At 38.6% G+C, this 19,264-nt stretch overlaps 1 protein-coding gene across 1 annotated transcript in view; it reads left to right on the top strand.

Moving 5' to 3' along the window:
• The window catches only part of nherf1a (NHERF family PDZ scaffold protein 1a), a 33,823-nt gene extending 16,250 nt beyond the window's left edge, over nucleotides 1–17,573 (top strand). Inside the window, exons 3-6 of the mRNA XM_079845981.1 lie at nucleotides 5,168–5,321; nucleotides 10,704–10,747; nucleotides 14,944–15,060; nucleotides 16,259–17,573. Coding sequence (XP_079702107.1) covers nucleotides 5,168–5,321; nucleotides 10,704–10,747; nucleotides 14,944–15,060; nucleotides 16,259–16,411 — 468 coding nt within the window. The 3' untranslated portion in view covers nucleotides 16,412–17,573. The remainder of the gene's footprint in view (nucleotides 1–5,167; nucleotides 5,322–10,703; nucleotides 10,748–14,943; nucleotides 15,061–16,258) is intronic.
• The last annotated feature ends 1,691 nt before the right edge of the window (nucleotides 17,574–19,264 follow it).

Genomic DNA, 19,264 nt, shown 5'->3' with positions numbered 1-19,264 from the left:
ACTAACTTTCTGACATGAGTGACAGTCCCTCCGACTAGAAATAGACTAATCACCTGAAGTATATGCTGTAACTACAACAGTTCACTGAACTGAGACATGCTGAGAACTGATGTGAAGTGAACTCAGGTCCATCCGTCTCTCTGGCAGCAGCTCATGCGTCGTAGACCTCGTTAAACCACGCCCCCTCTGCTCATTTCAAATGCAGAGATGTCAGCCAATCACAACAGTGGGCGTTTTTACTGAAGTCTCTTGAAGCAGGGCATTCAGCCACAGGGCAAACATCAGTATTGAAAAAATGCCTTTTATTTCTAAATTATGACATTTTATGATGTAAAAATCATACTAACAATATAAGTACACCTCAGGAAACATTATAAAATAATAGAAAAATGCCATGCCATGGGACCTTTAAAATATTACCGACCCCCAACGTTGGGTACATGTGTATTTTAAATTATTTTTGGCCACTTTGACTTTCTTTGACTTCCTGGTCAATGGACTGTATACATTTTCTGCTTTCAGTTTTTATCCTTTTTTTTAATGTCCACATAAATATTGTGTAAAATAAGTGTTCAATTAATTTCTGCAATCTCGTCTGTACATTTTTGTCATTAAATTGTATTATGTGTGTATCAACATTTTATATCAATCTGATTTCTAGATGTTTCATTAAAAAACATGTGGTTCGACCACTATTAGTCATAATCTCAGTTAACATTTTTACTAGCCTATAACCATAGGCTGTTTACAGCTGCCATTGGAACAATCAAAGATCATATGTTAGAGCTCCAGCGTTATTTTACACATATAATTTCACACTTACATAGAGTGTTAAAGTTAAATGCCTGAGCGGTTTGGACTCTGTTTGCAGAGCGTTAATCTCATTAGCTATCAGTGAAGGAGTGGCCAGTGTAATTATTGTCTCTCTGGGAGTGCTGGGATTACTGAACACCTGAGGAGAGGTCAGAGCCAGCCACGTATGGTTATCAAGCCACCAGCCCCCTCACTGCTGATATCAGGCCTGCGTCAGTCCACCTATTACAGCTGTGATAGAGGCCCCAAAGAAACTTCACGAAAGGGAGAAAAAGGCCCTATTTATGTAGTATTTATCATTGACCCATTTCAAACACATTGCACAAAATGAATGTCAATACCTAGTGTAAATGTGGCCTGAGATATAAAGAAAGTAAAGTCAGATAAATGAATATAAATATAATACCCAATTCTTTTTCAGCTAATTCAGGTAATGACAACAGTGTATGGTGTACAGAACCGATAACAGATTAGCAGCTAGTTATTAATGATGTCATATGCGCAGGGGCGCCGCTAAGGGGGGAAAAGTTAGGACGATTCTAAGGGCCCACACACAAATATAACAAAATGATGGCTTATTTCTGCATTTCCGGCAAAATCCAGCAAAACGCTCCACTCATGAACTGCTCACGCTCATCTGTAAAAAATCCCACTCCGACATGACATTTCTCTGTACTGTAGGCTACTATAATTGTTGTAGCCATTAAGAAAAGGTATTTCGTTTTATATTTATGTTTAAATATTCTAATGTTATTTTTTTATGTCTATGTCAATCTGTCAAATCTATGTTGATTACGAAAAGTGAACAGCATGAGTGAGAAAGGACACATAAGATGCGCAATGCCAGGAGACATGGAGTGGGTTAGACATGATTGTGACCACTTCATTAAGTTTTGTCTTGTATAAATTGTATCTTAATTTTAATCAATGTTTCATCAGCCATATGGAGCATTCTGGGTTGAGCAAGCAGAGCTTAATTGGTCAGTATTATTCAATTGCGTACAAAGATTTTGGATAGCTAGGTTGATGCGGTAGGGGGCCCAACATCATATTCTTTCATAGGGCCCAAAATTGCTGGCAGCGCCCCTGCATGTGCGTCACTCTTTTCCAACGAAATGCTAAGTTGCCTTATTAAAAGTATGTCACAATATATAAATGTTCTCAGGGTCATGGTGAATTGGTCTTGGCTAACTTGTAACAGCCTGTGGCCATGTGGTTTTTCATAGTTTTAGACATTTCACACATTTGAAGAAATCATGCCCCCCTGACTGCAAATCTGGTCCTCTTTGGCCTGACTGAGAATATTTTTTGTTTTAAAGACTTGTCTCATTTCCTTCAGAATGCCACAGACAGAACCCTTTTCTTTGAACGCTGGCTTCATTCAGCGGCCGTGCTTGAAAGCTCTGAGTGTTTTCACACTCTAAGGATTCCTGTTCTTAGTTTCACTCCCATTTCCCGCATCTCATCTCAGGTTCCGGAGAGCTGAGACATTTAAATGTCAGAAAACATGTGGAGTCACATGGCTTCATCTGAACATGACAATAAAAACATGTTTGCCTCTCATGCTCACTGAGATGAATTTCTCCTTTTTGCTTCCTCTATTCTGTTCTATTCTGTGTGTGTGTGTGTAATAGGGTTGTGTTTAAGGGACACATAAGGGGGCTGTTGTTTGTCTGCTGTGTTTTAATTGCCTGCAGAACGAGAGAGTGGGATCGGCATTCCTAAGAGCCCACTCCTGCCCTGAATCTCCCACACAGATTCCTTAGCCTCTGGCATTATAATATAGGCCAACAGAACTTCAGTCTGTTCCCAGGTGCCTCCTCTCTGAGAACAAATCATGGTCATGGGATTAGTCTTTCTTTTGACCCATAAGTACTTCAATTGAACACAGTGTCAGAGAAACGAGATTTGCTTTGTTTTCCTGGTATATACTATATTATAGTATGTGACAAACTCACTTTGTATCACATTTGCATTGCCAAAGTTAGCCCAGCTGCTTGTGACGTGTGCAAATAAAGTAAAATAAACTATAGTGCAAATAGATTAAAGTAGTTATATTTTTACAATTTAGATGATAATTTTATTGTTAAATTTTTTTATTAAAGGGTTAGTTCACCCAAAAATGAAAATTCTGTCATTAATTACTCACCCTCATGTCGTTCCACACCCGTAAGACCTCCGTTCATATTCGGAACACAAATGAAGATATTTTAGTTGAAAGCTGATGGCTGAGAAAGGCTTCAGACAGGCCTCCATTGGCATTCAGTACATTGACACTTCCAAGATCCATGAAAGGCACTTAAAACGTTGTTACAAAGTCTATCTCACCACAGTGGCTCTACAATAATTTTACGATGCGACGACAATAGTTTTTGTGCGCAAAAAAAAATCAAAATAACACCTTTAACCAACTTGTTCTCGACTTCCGTGTATGCCTCCACGACGCATGCGCGAGAATATGACGCAGATCCGGCGTTCGGACATATGACCCAGAAGAGATTTGTTTACGAGCAGAGGAAGACGCGTGTGTCTAAGCTGTTGGATTCTACATTGATCGTGCTTTAGGTCTCGGCGTAGTTCTCAAAATGGGGTTAAAGTGTGTATTTCATGGATTCCCGAACGCCGGCGCTACGTCATATTCTCGCGCATGCGTCGTGGAGGCACACACGGAAGTCGAGAACAAGTTGGTTAAAGGTGTTATTTTGATTTTTTTTTGCGCACAAAAACTATTGTCGTCGCATCGTAAAATTATTGTAGAGCCACTGTGGTGAGATGGACTTTGTAACGACGTTTTAAGTGCCTTTCATGGATCTTGGAAGTGTCAATGTACTGAATGCCAATGGAGGCCTGTGTGAAGCCTTTCTCAGCAATCAGCTTTCAACTAAAATATCTTAATTTGTGTTCCGAATATGAACGGAGGTCTTACGGGTGTCCAACGACATGAGGGTGAGTAATTAATGACAGAATTTTCATTTTTGGGTGAACTAACCCTTTAAGTTTTAATGTAATTTAATTATATTCTTTACACATTTAAATTACATTAAATTTAAATTACCTTAAAGCAATAAATTAATTTAGTGTAATTAACACAATATTTTTTTGTAATTGGTAATTTATTTTTTCCTTTTTTATTCAGTATTTTGTAAATTATATTCAAATGAAATGTCATTAAAAGCAATAAGTTAAATTGACTAATGAATTACTAATCAACAGATTTGAAAAGTGAATAACATGCAATTCACGAGTTCACACTTACATTACATATGACCTCTGACCTGTAAAGTTGCCAGAATAATAATCATACACTGTTTGTTAATTGGCCAGAGGAGAACTGGCACCCCGACTGAGCCTGGTTTCTCCCAAGGTTTATTTTTCTCCATTATGCCACCTGATGCAGTTTTGGTTCCTTGCCACTGTCGCCTTTGGCTTGGCTTGCTCAGTTGGGGACACTACATTTTCAACTAAATATCCAAATAAATGTAATTACTAAACTAAATTAAATACATCAACTAAATAACTGATCTGCCCACATTGTCACTGTATGATAACTGAAATGAGCTAGATGACATTACCGTTTTCTCCAGAGCGGCTGCACAGCCGAATCAAATTCTGTTGCATTATTTTCAACACTGTGAAGCTGCTATGACATATTATAACAATCTGCATTGTTAAAAGCGCTATATAAGTAAAGTTGACTTGACTTGACATCAAATTAAATAGAGTAAAGATTATGCGTATTTGGCATGCTGTCCGAGGAGGGCTCCGGGCTCTGAATTTTTTGGCCCGAACCCAGAGTATCCCCCCGGTGATAGAGATAGTCTAGAATTAGGGAGGAGATGGGGTGGTGGAGGGATGCTAAGAAACTGTCAACGAAAGAAGGTAAATCTGCTGTATATATACACCTCGGCTCCTATCATTGATTAAATTTATTAGCTTAATGTGCTCCACTTGTGTTTAATTAGGTTTAATTGTCTGAACGTGCTCCTCCCGAAATGTGTTAATAAAACATCACTAATAATCAAGACTAAATAAAAATCCAATAAATCCAATTCTGGTAAAACATTATATACAAGTAAATAATTATATACTCCTATAGATTATCTTACACAGATTATCATCTGTAATAATTAAAATGATATATATAATTGGCTTTCAGTGAAATGTCCCCTGAAGATGATTACCACTTCAGCCACATGCATTGAATGTTTCAGGGACACTATTGTTCATTTAAAATCCAGACATGTCGGCATGAATGGAGACTTCCTACATTCCTGCCATGTTCTCTTCCGTATCACCATTTAAGTGTCTCTCCCTGTTTCAAAATGTATAAATTAGTGTTCGGTTGTTTCTGCAGGTGAATGGCGTTCCAGTGCACACGATGCAGCATTCAGAAGTGGTGGCAGCCATTAAGGCCGGAGGAGATGAGACCAGAATGCTGGTGGTGGATCCAGAGACAGACGCCTTCTTCATGAGCTGCGAGGTCCTTCCGACCGAGAAACATCTCACAGGTACCAGCGTAACAAATTAACCCGCTCTAGCATGTTTTTCCATGTGCACAGTGGGTTTCTGTCCCTCTCACCCTTGGCCTTTAGTGTGGTTTTGCTGATCAAGAATAACTTTGTTCACTTTTGTCAAACGTTTCACATGATTGTACGCACACGCATTCACACAGTAACAGACTGCTGGTTAAACATCAACTCGAGGCCTGCAGTGACACTGTCTGATGTCTGTAGAGAATTAGCCAAAGTCAATAACACATAGCCAGCATATCGTCATGGTGACCAGGGCCATGGCAGCAGTATGAGAAATGGGGGAAGTCAGTCACCCCCACCCTAAATATTCCAGTCAGGCAAACGACTCCTGTTGGCAGCCCAGACACCCTACTAAGATATGAGGTAGCTTAACATGAAGGTGAATGAGCAACAGGTGAAATAGTATGTAAAAAAATTGATGATTTATGAGAAAATTATTGCCCAAACTACAATGTTATTATGAGCTCGCCAGTGGGCTGTTGGACTTTCTCCATTTTCACTGAAAGGATGTTGACAGCTGCACCCCCACATCTTTATTCATCTGTTATTATTTCAACCACAATAGCCATGTTTCACAATTCTCATTCAGTTCTTAAAAGGCCTGTTTCCTGTTTCTTTTTCTCAGAAGGAAACTCACTGTCCAGCTATTGTGCTGTGGATCTAAACCCTTTGACCAATGGCATTTTAGTTCAAGTATGGACAGTATGACCAAAATCTTACATTAGCGTGAATCATATTATATATCACCAAAAAAAAATCAACATGTTTTGTGTTACATAACCATGCAAATAAGTTAGTTGGTGAATGAAATATTTTATGAATGAAAAGTATTTCATGTCATTTATTTCTGAATACACTACCGTTCAAAAGTATGGGGTCTGTAAGATTTTATAAAGTCTTTTATTCTCAACAATGTTGCATTTATTTGATACAAAAATACAGTAAAACTGATTGGGCCTCATTCATGAAACACGAGTAGAACGAATTTGTGTGTAAATCGTTCGTAAAGCCGCTCTGACGTAAATTTTCGGATTCACGAAAATGTTCGTATTTTCAAAATGTTAGTTGGTACGAAAGAAATGTACACCTGCTCTCTACCATGTGTAAATGGTGCGTAAAACATTTAAACGTTCTGTGTTCCAATTTAGTCAAACTGATGACATTGCATTTTGATGCACTCATAATAATATTTAAAGAGTTGATTTGCCATTGTTTTTTTTGTTTTGTTTTGTTTTGCTGTTCAAGGTTGGGTAATAGGCAGCGCTCCTCACTGTCACTTTTTACCCGGCCGTCCAATCACAGTGGAGGAGGGGCGTGACAAAAACTACACCGACCAATCACCCCACTTGTACACCGACTGAACAATAATGAAGTTAATACTGATTTTTACTGCATTTTTTATATTCAGTAATATTCTTCAAAATTAGATACTAGTAACACATTACTGCCATGGATATTCTGTATCATATTTATAGCAATCAAAGTATCTCAGATGGAAAAACGCTGCCATTGCAAAGCGCTCTCAAGCGCCACCAGCTGGCCGTTTTCAGAAGAGCACCAGGCGTTTGTTAGCTGGCTAAAAATGCTTTGATGGACACATGATAATTTAATATGTATTGCAAGGCATGTGGACAATTAGCATTTATGCAATATACTGGAGCCAAACCTGAGAAAGAAGCCCACGAGATTCCACAGTGTTCCTGCATACGTTATTTGCAGTTGTAACTCATGGGCAGGGATTATGCTAATTATGAATGAGCGTGCCCGCGCGTCCTATTTACGAATGTTTGGAATTCCTTAATATACACACGTTTAACTACCGAATCCGTGGTATACGAAGCGTTTGTGTATCTGGAGGAAAGTTTTCGTAAAGGTCTAGCCTGACGTCGTCATACTCAATTCTAGTCAGAATATGAGTCTGAGACCGCTCCGTTGGGCTGTGATTATGGGGCTTGTTTCAACCGAACCAGGAAAGATCTCAATTGGATAGACCTACAACCAATCAGAGCAATGGAGCGACGCACAACGTTAGTTGTCAAATGTCAACAGACTCAACTGCACTGTGTTGCCATGTCCGCGGGTTGAAGCGACCCCAATTATGTGATATACAAACCCAGGAATGCGATTTTTAGCTTCCAGCCCTGCCAAAATAACACATATTTCCCCCCCCAAATGCCTTTTTTTCCCCGGAGAACCCCCCCTGGAAAGCTATTGGGCTTGTTTTTGGCTAGTTTTGAGGAACGTTAGCAATTGGGCGGGTTTTGTTGTAAAAACTTGGCAACCCTGTCTGCACGCACGCTGGAATAAGTAGCCTAACGTTAGAAGAACAAGATTAGTGTACGATCTTTGCCGGTGTTGTAAAAAAAATTATTTAAAGGGGTGGTAAAACACATTCTTTTGAAGGCTTGGCTGTGTTTGTGGGGTGCACTGTAACATGTGTTCATGCTTCGTTTAAAAAAAAATTGCCTTATTTTTCATATATTTGACCTTTATTCTACACTGCTCTGTCCCTCCTTGTAAAACGGTCTGATGCTTTCCGGGTTGTATGAAGCCAGTCCCTCAAAAATACGCTCAGATTGGTTAGCTGGCCCAGTGTGTTGTGATTCGCTAACCGCAGTGCACGTCGGAAACGTCACGCCCCTTACCGGAGGCTGTTCAGTATTAGAAACAACGGCGTCAATAAAACCATATGATCTCGAATCAGACCCAGAACATTTGAGTGAAGATGATCGAGCAGAACCTGTTCAGTCCTCGAGAGTAAAGACTGCGGATCTATAGTGATCGCTACTGAATGGCACTTTAACTTTTGTATTTTTAGAACGATTATAGCCAAATATCTGTCGCAAGAACTAACGTTAACCCAAAACGAACACTAAGCACTGGCTTTAACTAGTAAGTTAGGCAAATCACACACAGAACCATGTTTAGCATGCCTGTAGATAAACAACACATAAAAGCTCTAATCAAAGAATCATTTACACTAATGCCAGGTTCGCTGTTGAGATTTTAACGTTAGTGTTTGTAACGTTAGGTGTTCGTCGGATAACGTTAAGTATGAATGAGCATTTAACAGACTGGTTTGCAGAACAGCGTTGTCATCTGTTTACTTCCTTGCTACAACCTATTACAGGAAAACACATCGATGAAAAATAAATCAGACTTACAGGTTGTGGCCCGTAAACAGCTTCTGTTTGTAAATCCAGCTTTCAGGACAAGCCGTTGTGCATATCCTGTATTGAACTCGCGAAGTTTGTGGAAGTTTGTGTTGTCCTCCGTGAAATGTGCAGCGCGCGCGTCGTGCATCCACGCACCGGCAGTGTTTTTTTCACGCAGCTGACGTTGTGCAAATCTGGCATTGAAATCGCGAAGGCGGTGGATGTTTTCCTCTGTTAGATGTGCTGCAGGGAGCCCTGCGCGCCTGATTCCCCGCTGACTCAAACACACGTGCATATAACATGCTGTATGTTAAACGCTCTGCAACGCACCCCCGTCCCAAGGAAGGCTGAACAGAGCAAGTACCCCAGACCTGCAATCCGGATGAAAATAACAGCGTTTCCTCTGCATCGCGGCAACAACACTCCAGCCTACTAACCACAACAGCGCCGCGATACAAAATGGCCTCACCCCCCCCTTATTTAATATTCTCGGAGGAGGGGTTTATGTAAATATTGAGCCTGTTGATGTCACCAACCCTGGAGGAATGTGTGTAGTCGCCTACTGGCCGTTTGCTGTAGTTCTTAGAAACTGATTTCTTTAAAAGCAAATATCTCCCTTTGCTTTAAACTTTGAACGTTGTAACTTTGCAGATGTTGTTTATGCTCAAGCAGCAACATTACACGCTAGCTAAAGTTAGAATAGTGAAATCGTTGTTTACCACCCCTTTAAGGATACACAGAGTACTTACCAACACGATCATCATTTCTCAGAGAAATAGTAAAGGTGAATGCATATACGAACAAGTTCTCCGTTTAGGATTAGAACAAACTCAACCCAAGCGGCTTTTGATGACGTGGATGATTACGTTACTGTTTATCATCTGTCCATCATCGTCTAAAGCCCGCCCTGACAATTTCATTGGTCCGAACAGTTTCTGTTCGGGCATAATTACTTCTCTACCGATCAATTCCAGACCGAACTGCCCGAGTAAAAATGTTGTGGGCGGGGCTAAGTTCGGCTGGCATCCAGGCTAGTAAAGGTCCATTTTATGCGCAAATTACTCCGAATTTGCTCATATATTTACGAACGTTTCATTGTGTAAAAATTATGAATTTTTCTTTTTTTTAATCCTCTTGCTTACTAGACTGGGTAAACCCAGCCTGATCTGCCTGCAATCTGATTTCGCCCTGCAGCTAAGTCTGGAAACCTGTACATTCATTTCTACTGCTTCTGTTACACTTTTGCGGGAAACAATCACAGACTGGCTTATCCACCTGGCATGCTATTGGCGGGTTTAACACGATGACGGATAGAGAAGCGATGGGCCGTTGCCCGTTGATCACGCCTCTTGTGGTCTGATTGGTTGAAGGACTATCCAATTGCGTACAGAGTCATTTGAATTATTCTCGTTTATCACGCCTCTTGTGCAGTAGAAAATACAGAACAGACTCCCCAGACCAATGTTCAATCTCAAATTGAGCTTGGTCTAGCTTGGATAGCCAGACAATTTACCCCAAAGTCTTGAACAGTAGTAATATAATACTGCAGTGGAAGTCAATTGTATATGTAGCTTGACAGAAACAAATCAAAATATAAGATTATTCATAACATGAATGAAATCTCTCCTATTATAATTAATGAACACTCCTGTTATAATTCCCTACACCTATTATAATGCATTTTAGGAAAATTATTCCTAAAATCACCATGAAATCAAAACGGACAAATCTTTTTTTACTGAATTTTGAAGTGTTTATTATAAATGATTTATCCATGCCCATCATTATTTTTTTAATTCTTTAATCAGAAATGTTAACCTCACCTCCCTCTCAAAAGGACGTCTACTCTCTTCATGACATATGTCTTGACGGTCGGTGGGACTAGATGTCCTCCACAACTGACTGCAAACTGGCATTCAGATCTGCCTACATTTAGATAGCAACGCCCAACTTCCTACAACCCAATCAGTTCCCGAGGATGAAATCCAGTCCCACTCAATTTTGTTTCTCATTCCAGAAGCCTTTTTATTCGGATATAATCTCAATAGGCAAGAAAGACAATCGCAACATTCGTTTCATGTCGACTTCAAGCAATCATGAATCTCAAAACCTTTTTCCCCAAGTTGCATTTGAACTAACTGTATCTGCAGAGATTTGTTTTTATAGGAGGCCTAATGAATGTATGGTTCTCTGTCCCTCTCAGGTCCACTCCCAGAGCCTGTTCCCAGTCGTGATGCAGAAGATCAGGTGAGCAACGTCTGGCACACGAGTATCAAAGAGTACATGTATTCAGACCACCTATCTTCATTTGTGTCAAGGAAACATGCGTGTGACCCTTTACATTTCTCGTAAAGTGGTCGTGTGATGCGTTTCTGTTATTTGCACTTACTAAATTAGCTTGATGACATTTATTGGCTGATAAAGTATAGTAGTGTCCGAGCACCAGTGATGGGATTAGACAGGCAGCATTAGGACGAGGGTAAATCTGTGGTGTCTGATAACCAGATTTCAGGCCACATTTAATGCAGTGTCCTGTCCTGGTTTCTCTCTACCAGCTCTCTATCACTTTTCCCACTGCTAGATTAGACTAGCTGTGAGAGAATGATAACCTGGAGCAGATAATCGCCGCTTCCTCCGGGTTAATGGAAGTTCTCTGGGAGTTTTTGCTCTTTTTCTTCACACAACACAGAAACATGTAACTTTATCAAGCGCTAAACCTGGTACCGCTGCCGTTTCTCAGATAATCTTTCACCCTCTGAAGTTTCTCTGGCCCTGATTCCTGGCTCTTGCGCAGCTGTAGACACCAGTGAGTTTGAGTCTTGTAAATCCATCATTACTTTTGAGATTTGCAGATCATGTGGTTTACATCAGTTGTTCTGAGCCGTGAACCAAGAGGATGTCAGTAAATTCATAGGGAGACTGTAAGATGACTAAGTGAAATTGTTTTTTTTAAATTCCTTAATTACATCATAGTACTTGTTCCTATGAAACATTTGAAATGTTACATACCAGAAAAGCTCATTGCAAGGACCCTTTTTTTTACTACACAGTATAGTCTTGGCAACGTAAATATATGTAGTGCAACAAAAACCTTGCTTTTATGCTTGTTGGATTCTTTGCTGTCAGATAAGCAACAACAATGCTAAACAAATTTTTATTTCTGAAACCTACTTCAGGACTCGACATTAAGCCGGTTCACATGCTTGTCCTTCACTTGTCTAAGTAAAAAATTTACTTTTAATTTTTTTTTTTTTTGTCTATGGCAGCCCATAGAACCGTATGGTAAAAAGTTGTGAAATTGGGCACACCAATAGAGGACGGTCTGATCTGTCACCATAGCAATTTTGGTGTCTCTATCTCAATCCCTCTAGCGCCACCACCTGTCCAAATGTGTACTCATGTTTATGCTAATAACTTTTGAACCGTAAGGGCTAGAAACGAAATTCTTCTTTCCAAAGAATAATTTTTCTTCGTGTTGTAAATATAATTTATTCTGAAGCAATATTCTCACCAGTGTTCAATCAGCGTTGACATATTTAAATCTGCATATTTGGGATATTTTTACCTTTTATAAAGGCCATTTTTCCATAATTTTATTAAAAATAGGCTATGCTTCAGCTTTCATTTAAATTTTTTTATTTGATCTAGAAATTAAATTAGAACAAGACATTTTAGGGCTGTTACCAATCAAATTAAATAATTTAAAATAAAAAAATTACAACTGCATTAAATAATGTTATGAGATTGTTTTAAATATGTTTATATGTAAATATGGCCATTGTAAGTCCACAAGACCGAAAGTGCACATGAAGTGTGCCATTTGGGACAGGGCCGCAGTCGTTTACGAATAGGTCATTGAATCTTTGATTCAACCGATTCATTCAAAACGCTGAATCATTCAGTAACACACAGTTGCTGTGAGATGCGTTATGGTTCTGCTGTGATCTTTGTTTGGAACTATTATTGCTGCAAAAACCGAACAAAAACAGTCAATATTGCATCTAAAATGTAAGTGACTTAATGTTAGTTAATTGTTTATGGAACTGTCATATGAAATCAGTGTCACATTTTCAGTTGTGATGGTTTTTAGGAAAACAGCACTCTTGCTCGTGTGATGTAGCTTAACTGTATCATATGTAATAAATATAAAAACAATTTGTCATTTTAATGGTGTATGTTAACTGAGTTTATTTGTATGAGCTGCGTTCGTTTGTTGTGATTTCTCCTCGAGAGGCTGTGCGAGCGTCAACAGCACAACATTGTTCCCATCAGTTTATTATACATTATTATTATTATCCACTATAGATCGCCACTTACACTAAATGAATGCAGAATCATTCTTGTATTTTGGTGATTCCCTTGTTATTTTTGTTATTGACGTTTTAATCAGCTTGTCCGGTCGGGTAAGTAAAATTCTCTTTCACTTGCCCCTTCAAAAAATCCACTTGTCTCGTACAAGCGGACAAGCGTTAATATCGAACCCTGTACTTGATATACATATATACTTTTTAAAGAAATTTGCGTTTTAAATTGAGCAAAAGTGACAGTATAGGCATTTATATGTTACAGCAGATTTTTATTTCAAATAAATAAACCTCTTCATCAAAGAAATCTGAAAAAATGCATCAAGGTTTCCACAAAAATATTAACTCTTTCCCCGCCAGCGTTTAAAAAAAAAAGTTGCTAGCCTCCACCTGCATTTTATGATCATTTTCACACACAAAAAACGCTTTGCCATCACAGAATAAATTTAAATATATTAACATAGAAAACCGTTTTTTTAAATGTAAATAATATTTCACATTATTACTGTTTTTACTGTATTTTTGATCAAATAAATGCAGCCTTGGTGAGCATAAGAGACTTCTTTTAAAAACATTAAAAAAATCATATATACCTTAAACTACGTAAACTGGTAATGTATGTCATAATCAGAGGCGGACAGTAGTGAAGTATTTTTACATTCTACTCAAGTACATATTTCATTTGCTTTATCAGTTTTTCTTTGGAAAACTTTTACTTCACTACATTCCAAAGCATAATGTCGTACTTTTTACTGCACTACATTTCATAAATTAAAGGTTTTTTTTTTACCTTTAATACATTTTAATTGCAATAACAATGCAGTACTTTCTTACTTTGAATTACTTTTACTTGAGTAAAAGTATACAGTACTACATTTTTTATGTATTAATATTATTAGTATTATAAGTAGTAATAAGTATTAAATGATATAATAAGTATTAAATGATATTCAATATGAAACGTAGACGTAGTGCAGTAAAATGTTCAATATTATGTTTTGGAATGTTGTGAAGTAAAAGTTTTACAAAGAAGAACACTGATAAAGTACATATACTTGAAAAATAAAATTACTTGGAAAGTAAAAATACTTCTCTACTGTCCGACTCGGGTCATAATACTCGCTCCTAGAAAAGCTCATTGCAAGGACCAGATTTGTTTTGTATGCCATGTAATATTGGCAACATACAAACAAAGCAAATTTAATGCAACAAACTCTTGCTGTTTTCAATCATGTTTTATTCTTTACTGACTGATGCTGGCTGTTAGCCTGACAAGCCAGACCCACATCAAGATGTTGGGTCTGGGAACTCAACATTGGCAGGGCTCAATCCGAGGGGCGGGATAAACGGTTGTCTTTTCAAATTTTCAAACTCTGAACACATCTTTCTTTCTTTCTTAAGAATGACTTCCACTTGTCTACTTACATGACTTATTTTCTGTATTTGGCCCAAGTGTTCAAGTAGGTGTGAAGACCACAAGTGTGTGTAGAACTGATTACCTGATGGATCACATCATATAGTGTTGTAAAATTGCAGACATTGTATTTTGATTTTCAGTATGTTGCACTTTTAAGATATCTGTTTAGTAGTCCATATGTAACATATAAAACCATTCAATTGAGGCGCTTTTTTCACATTTATATGTAGTATCTCATTAATTTTAACTTATGCTGTAAAGTTTCTTTGGCATCTCCTGAACATGATGCATGATGGGATACGGTGGTGGTATTAGAGATGGAGTGTGGATTTAAGCTTTGACATTTATCAGACCTGGGATAGCCTTGCACTTGCACTTCCTGTGGCATGCACACACTCTCAAGTGGCCATGACCACAAGTGTGGGTATGGACAGGCCCATAGTCAGATTGTGAACTGAACAAAGCTCAGGGTCCATCTAGGGTTTGTTTTTGGTACTGCAAAATTAAAAATGTATGTATTAGATATTAGTAAGAATATTGGTAGCTTAACAGTTTCATTGGGGATGGGAACCAATGGGAACCAAATGTTGGTAAACATTCTTTAAAATATCATCTTTTGTGTTCAGCAGAAAACAAGAAATGCATACAGTGATTTATTCCTTTAATTGGGCTTTTTATTATGTTAATGTTAATATTAATGTCTTATATTTCCTTTGTTGCAGGTGAATGGAAAACCACCCCAGGAGGAAAAGCCTAAAGTAGCTATGAGATTGTCGACCTCTAGCACCTCCTCCAACACCTCCACTTCTGCAGCTCCAGCCAGCAGCTCAGCACCAGAGGTTTGTGTCCACACAAACACACACACACACACACACTTGAGTACACTATATTGCCAAAAGTATTGGGACACCCCTCCACATAATTGAATTCAGGTGTTCCAATCACTTCCATGGCCACAGGTGTATAAAATCAAGCACCTAGGCATGCAGACGCTTCTACAAACATTTGTGAAAGAATGGGTCTCTCTCAGGAGCTCAGCGTGGTACCGGTGATAGGTTGCCACCTGTGCAATAAGTCCAGTCGTGAAATTTCCTCACTATTAAATATTCCACGGTCAACTTTTAGTTGTATTATAATAAAGTGGAAGCAATTGGGAATAACAGCAACTCAGCCACAAAGTGGTTGGCCATGTAAAATCATAGAGCAGGGTCAGCACATGCTGAGGTGCACAGTGCGCAGAAGTCGCCAACTTTCTGCAGTCACTAACTACAGACCTCCAAACTTCATCTGGCCTTCAGATTAGTTCAAGAACAGTGTGTACAGAGCTTCATGGAATGGTTTTCCATTGCTGAGCAGCTGCATCCAAGCCTTACATCACCAAGTGCAAAACAAAGCATCGGATGCAGTGGTGTAAATCACACCGCCACTGGACTCTAGAGCAGCGGAGACGTGTTCTCTGGAGTGACGAATCACACTTCTCTGTCTGGCAATTCGATGGACAAGTCTGGGTTTGGCGGTTGCCAGGAGAACTGTACTTGCCTGACTACATTGTGCCATGTGTAAAGTTTGGTGGAGGGGGGGATTATGGTGTGGGGGTTGTTTTTCAGGGGTTGGACTTGGCCCCTTAGTTCCAGTCAAAGGAACTCTTAATGATTCAGCGTACCAAGACATTTTGGATTTGAATTTCATGCTCCCAATTTTGTGGGAACAGTTTGGGGATGGCCCCTTCCTGTTCCAACATGACTGCGCACCAGTGCACAAAGCAAGGTCCATAAAGACATGGGTGAGCAAGTTTGGTGTGGAGGAACTTGACTGGCCTGCACAGAGTCCTGACCTCAACCCGATAGAACACCTTTGGGATGAATTAGAGCGGAGACTGCGAGCCAGGCCTCACAAATGCGCTTCTAGTAGAACGGTCAAAAATTCCCTAAACCTTGTGGAAAGCCTTCCCAGAAGAGTTGAAGCTGTCCCAAAACTTTTGGCAATATAGTGTATATGGAGACCGAATGTTGATTTTTCATAACGATACGTTTGCAGGAGAAACCAAAAGAGAAGGCTTCAAGTGATGACGCTGCACTGTCTCTGAACATGTCGCTGCAACAGGCCAAGGAACTTGCTCACAAGAAACGCTCCAAGAGAGCCCCGCAGATGGACTGGAGCAAAAGAAACGAACTCTTTAGCAACCTCTGAGCCTCCTTAGTGCCTCCGCTCTTCCTCTCACCCATTTCCTTTGATCTGTTTTTCTTACTTCTTCTCCCCCTCTGTAATTGTCCGTCCCGTCATGCCTCTCTGCTCCATTTCTTTTTCGGTCTTTCAATTCACTTGCACACAATTAGAATCCCTTTCACATCTATGTTTTTAAACCAGTGTTATTTCGCCTGTGTGATTTCCGAATCTGTTGATTTTTAATGTTTGATAAACTTTTGTCGACTTGATTTACCTCTATATTACTGATATAAGATGAAATATACGATTTAACATTACTGTATAATGTACAGCTTAGAATATAATTTTTTTTAAAAGAGGAAAGCTTAAATGATATCTGAAACATATCGGTATATTTTCTTGCTTGGATGCAGTATTGATGGCCCTTCAAGAGCGCTTTATAGGATCTGATGAGTTTAGTCTTAAAAGAGATTGGAAGTAACTTTTAGAGCAGCAGCAATCCATTGAGTTATCATATTGTGGTTATGATCTGCTCATGATAAAGTGCATAGAAACTACAGCCTTTTAATTTTGTAAATGTGAGCTGTTTTTGGCTTGGGACCCATTAACCACTGAAATGACACTGTTTGACTGAACTATCGACATGTTAGTTGATGCTGTTGGCTGATAAACCTTCTCATTAAAGGTTTTATTTAAAGTGCTTGTTTAGTGAATGTACTATGTTTTTTAAACAGCACATGGTAATGAGTACTGGATGTTTAAGCACAAAATATGTGGCGAAAGTTTACTTGTAAATCTTCCACAGTATTTCATTTCCTCCGCAAATGCTCGCTTCACTCCGTATGACTTTCCAATTCTGATTGAAATGTTGAAATGTACCTGTTTTAAATAACTGTTAAAGAACCATGCAAGTCTATTTGTTCTACACCAAAAAAACAAGATTTTATAATGATCATTATTAAAAATGGCCGGTCTGTTATGTATTTATAAAAAAAAATATGAAAAAAAAATAAAAATCACTCATTACTCGACTGATTAACTTTAAATGTATATTTAATTCATACAGTGAAGAGTATTCAGTGTTTTATTTTTACATTTGATTATTCAATTTCTGTAGTGGTTCTTCCTTGAATTCTACTCTTAAATAGTCTGTACCTGAAAAAAGAAATTAAAGCACTGTTTATTTCATTTGTATCCCTCTTATATTGTATTGTGTTTTACCAAACTTCTTCAGAACCAACTTCCGGTCTACAATTGTTGGTCAAAAGTTGTTTTTTCCAACTTCTGGTCTGAAACTGCTGAAAATGGGTATTCTGTTATGACTACATCCCCCTCATGTCATTGCACATCTGTGAGACATAATCTTCATCTCAGTTCATCTTCATTTTTAAGGAAACATGAGCGATTTATGTCTCTCACCCTAACCTTTTAAGCTTCAAAAAGAGATTTAACTGCTCAATGCATATCAGTATCTTTTACAATGTCTTTTTTTTTTACTAGCAAATTTTCAACGGATGGATAAAAATAAGAGGTAACACTTTACAATAAGGTTCATTATCTACCATTAGATAATTTTCACTACATTAGTGAACATGCACTTATAAAGCATTTATTTATCTTTGTTAAAGGGGCACTTCAGCGCTGGGAAGATGAATTTGTATTTAAACTGGGTCATTTATTGCAGTAGAAATGTGAAATCATTTTTGAATTTGGTGCCTTCTAGACTGAGAAAAGACAGAAAATGTATTTTTGTCTCGTGTGGATGAAAGACAACAACTCCCAGAATGCACTTGCTTCACTGCCCTAAGAGACCACTCCCTACACTGCCTTTTTGATCTTCATAATAATACAATCATTTCGTTCAGTTTGAGAATTAAACACTACAATTAAAAACTGAACGTGTCTTTTCAATAACGTGTGAGTGAGCTGAACGAAAGTCACAGCACAGACGCAGCAGGAGCACTGATCTATATAAATGTCAGTTACACTGTGTGCAGAATTATTAGGCACCTTCATTTTCTGATCATATTTTTTTTTCAGGCACATTTGACCAATTGCAAACCACAGTAATCCAAATAACTACTAATTTAGTATTTAATAATGTATAAGTGATATATAATTGTTTATGACGGCTGGAAATGAAAAACACCTTATATCCAGGTGTGCAGAATTATTAGGAGAGATGTAAAAGAGATTTAACTCAGACTGAAAAGTCAAAAATGATTAAATGCCCATGAGAAGGATGCAATACTAATGCAATGCTAGACATTGCAGTTAATGCATGACCATTGGACAGTGAAATGCTCGTTGGGTCAGCAGGGTCAGACAAAAACATGTGGCGGAGAAAAGACACCTGTTAACTGCAAAAGAATTAAGAATGAAGGTGAAGAATTAAGGGTGAAACCATCAGGAACCCTTTAGTCTCCAGCGCCACCATTTTCCAAAGCTGCAACCTACCTGGAGTCTCCAGAAGTGCAAGGTGTCAGGATCTCAGAGACTTCAGTTAGGTAAAGAATCCTAAAAAATGACCCCCACTAGATAAGAATCACAAGCTAAAATGTTCTAAAATACACAAATAAGGTTTTTTTTTTTTATAGGCTTTATAGACAGATAGGTTGAGAGTGACTCTTGAAGGACCAGCACCACATCCTCTAGTACCAAAATTCATCTTCCAGAATCTGGCAGTACGTTTTGGGAGTTCATTTTAGTCCATCCTGAAGTCCGTTTTGTAGAGATGGACTAAAAATGAACTCCCAAAACGTACTGCCAGATTCTGGAAGATGAATTCTTCAAACAGTGGTGCAAGAGGATGTGGTGCTGGTCCTTCAAGAGTTTAGGTCTTTAAGTCTCTGAGATCCTGACACCTTGCACTTCTGG

This window comes from Gobio gobio (assembly GCF_949357685.1).
Source record: "Gobio gobio genome assembly, chromosome: 20".
Classification (NCBI taxonomy): domain Eukaryota; kingdom Metazoa; phylum Chordata; class Actinopteri; order Cypriniformes; family Gobionidae; genus Gobio; species Gobio gobio.
This window is presented reverse-complemented; position numbering and strand designations above follow the sequence as displayed.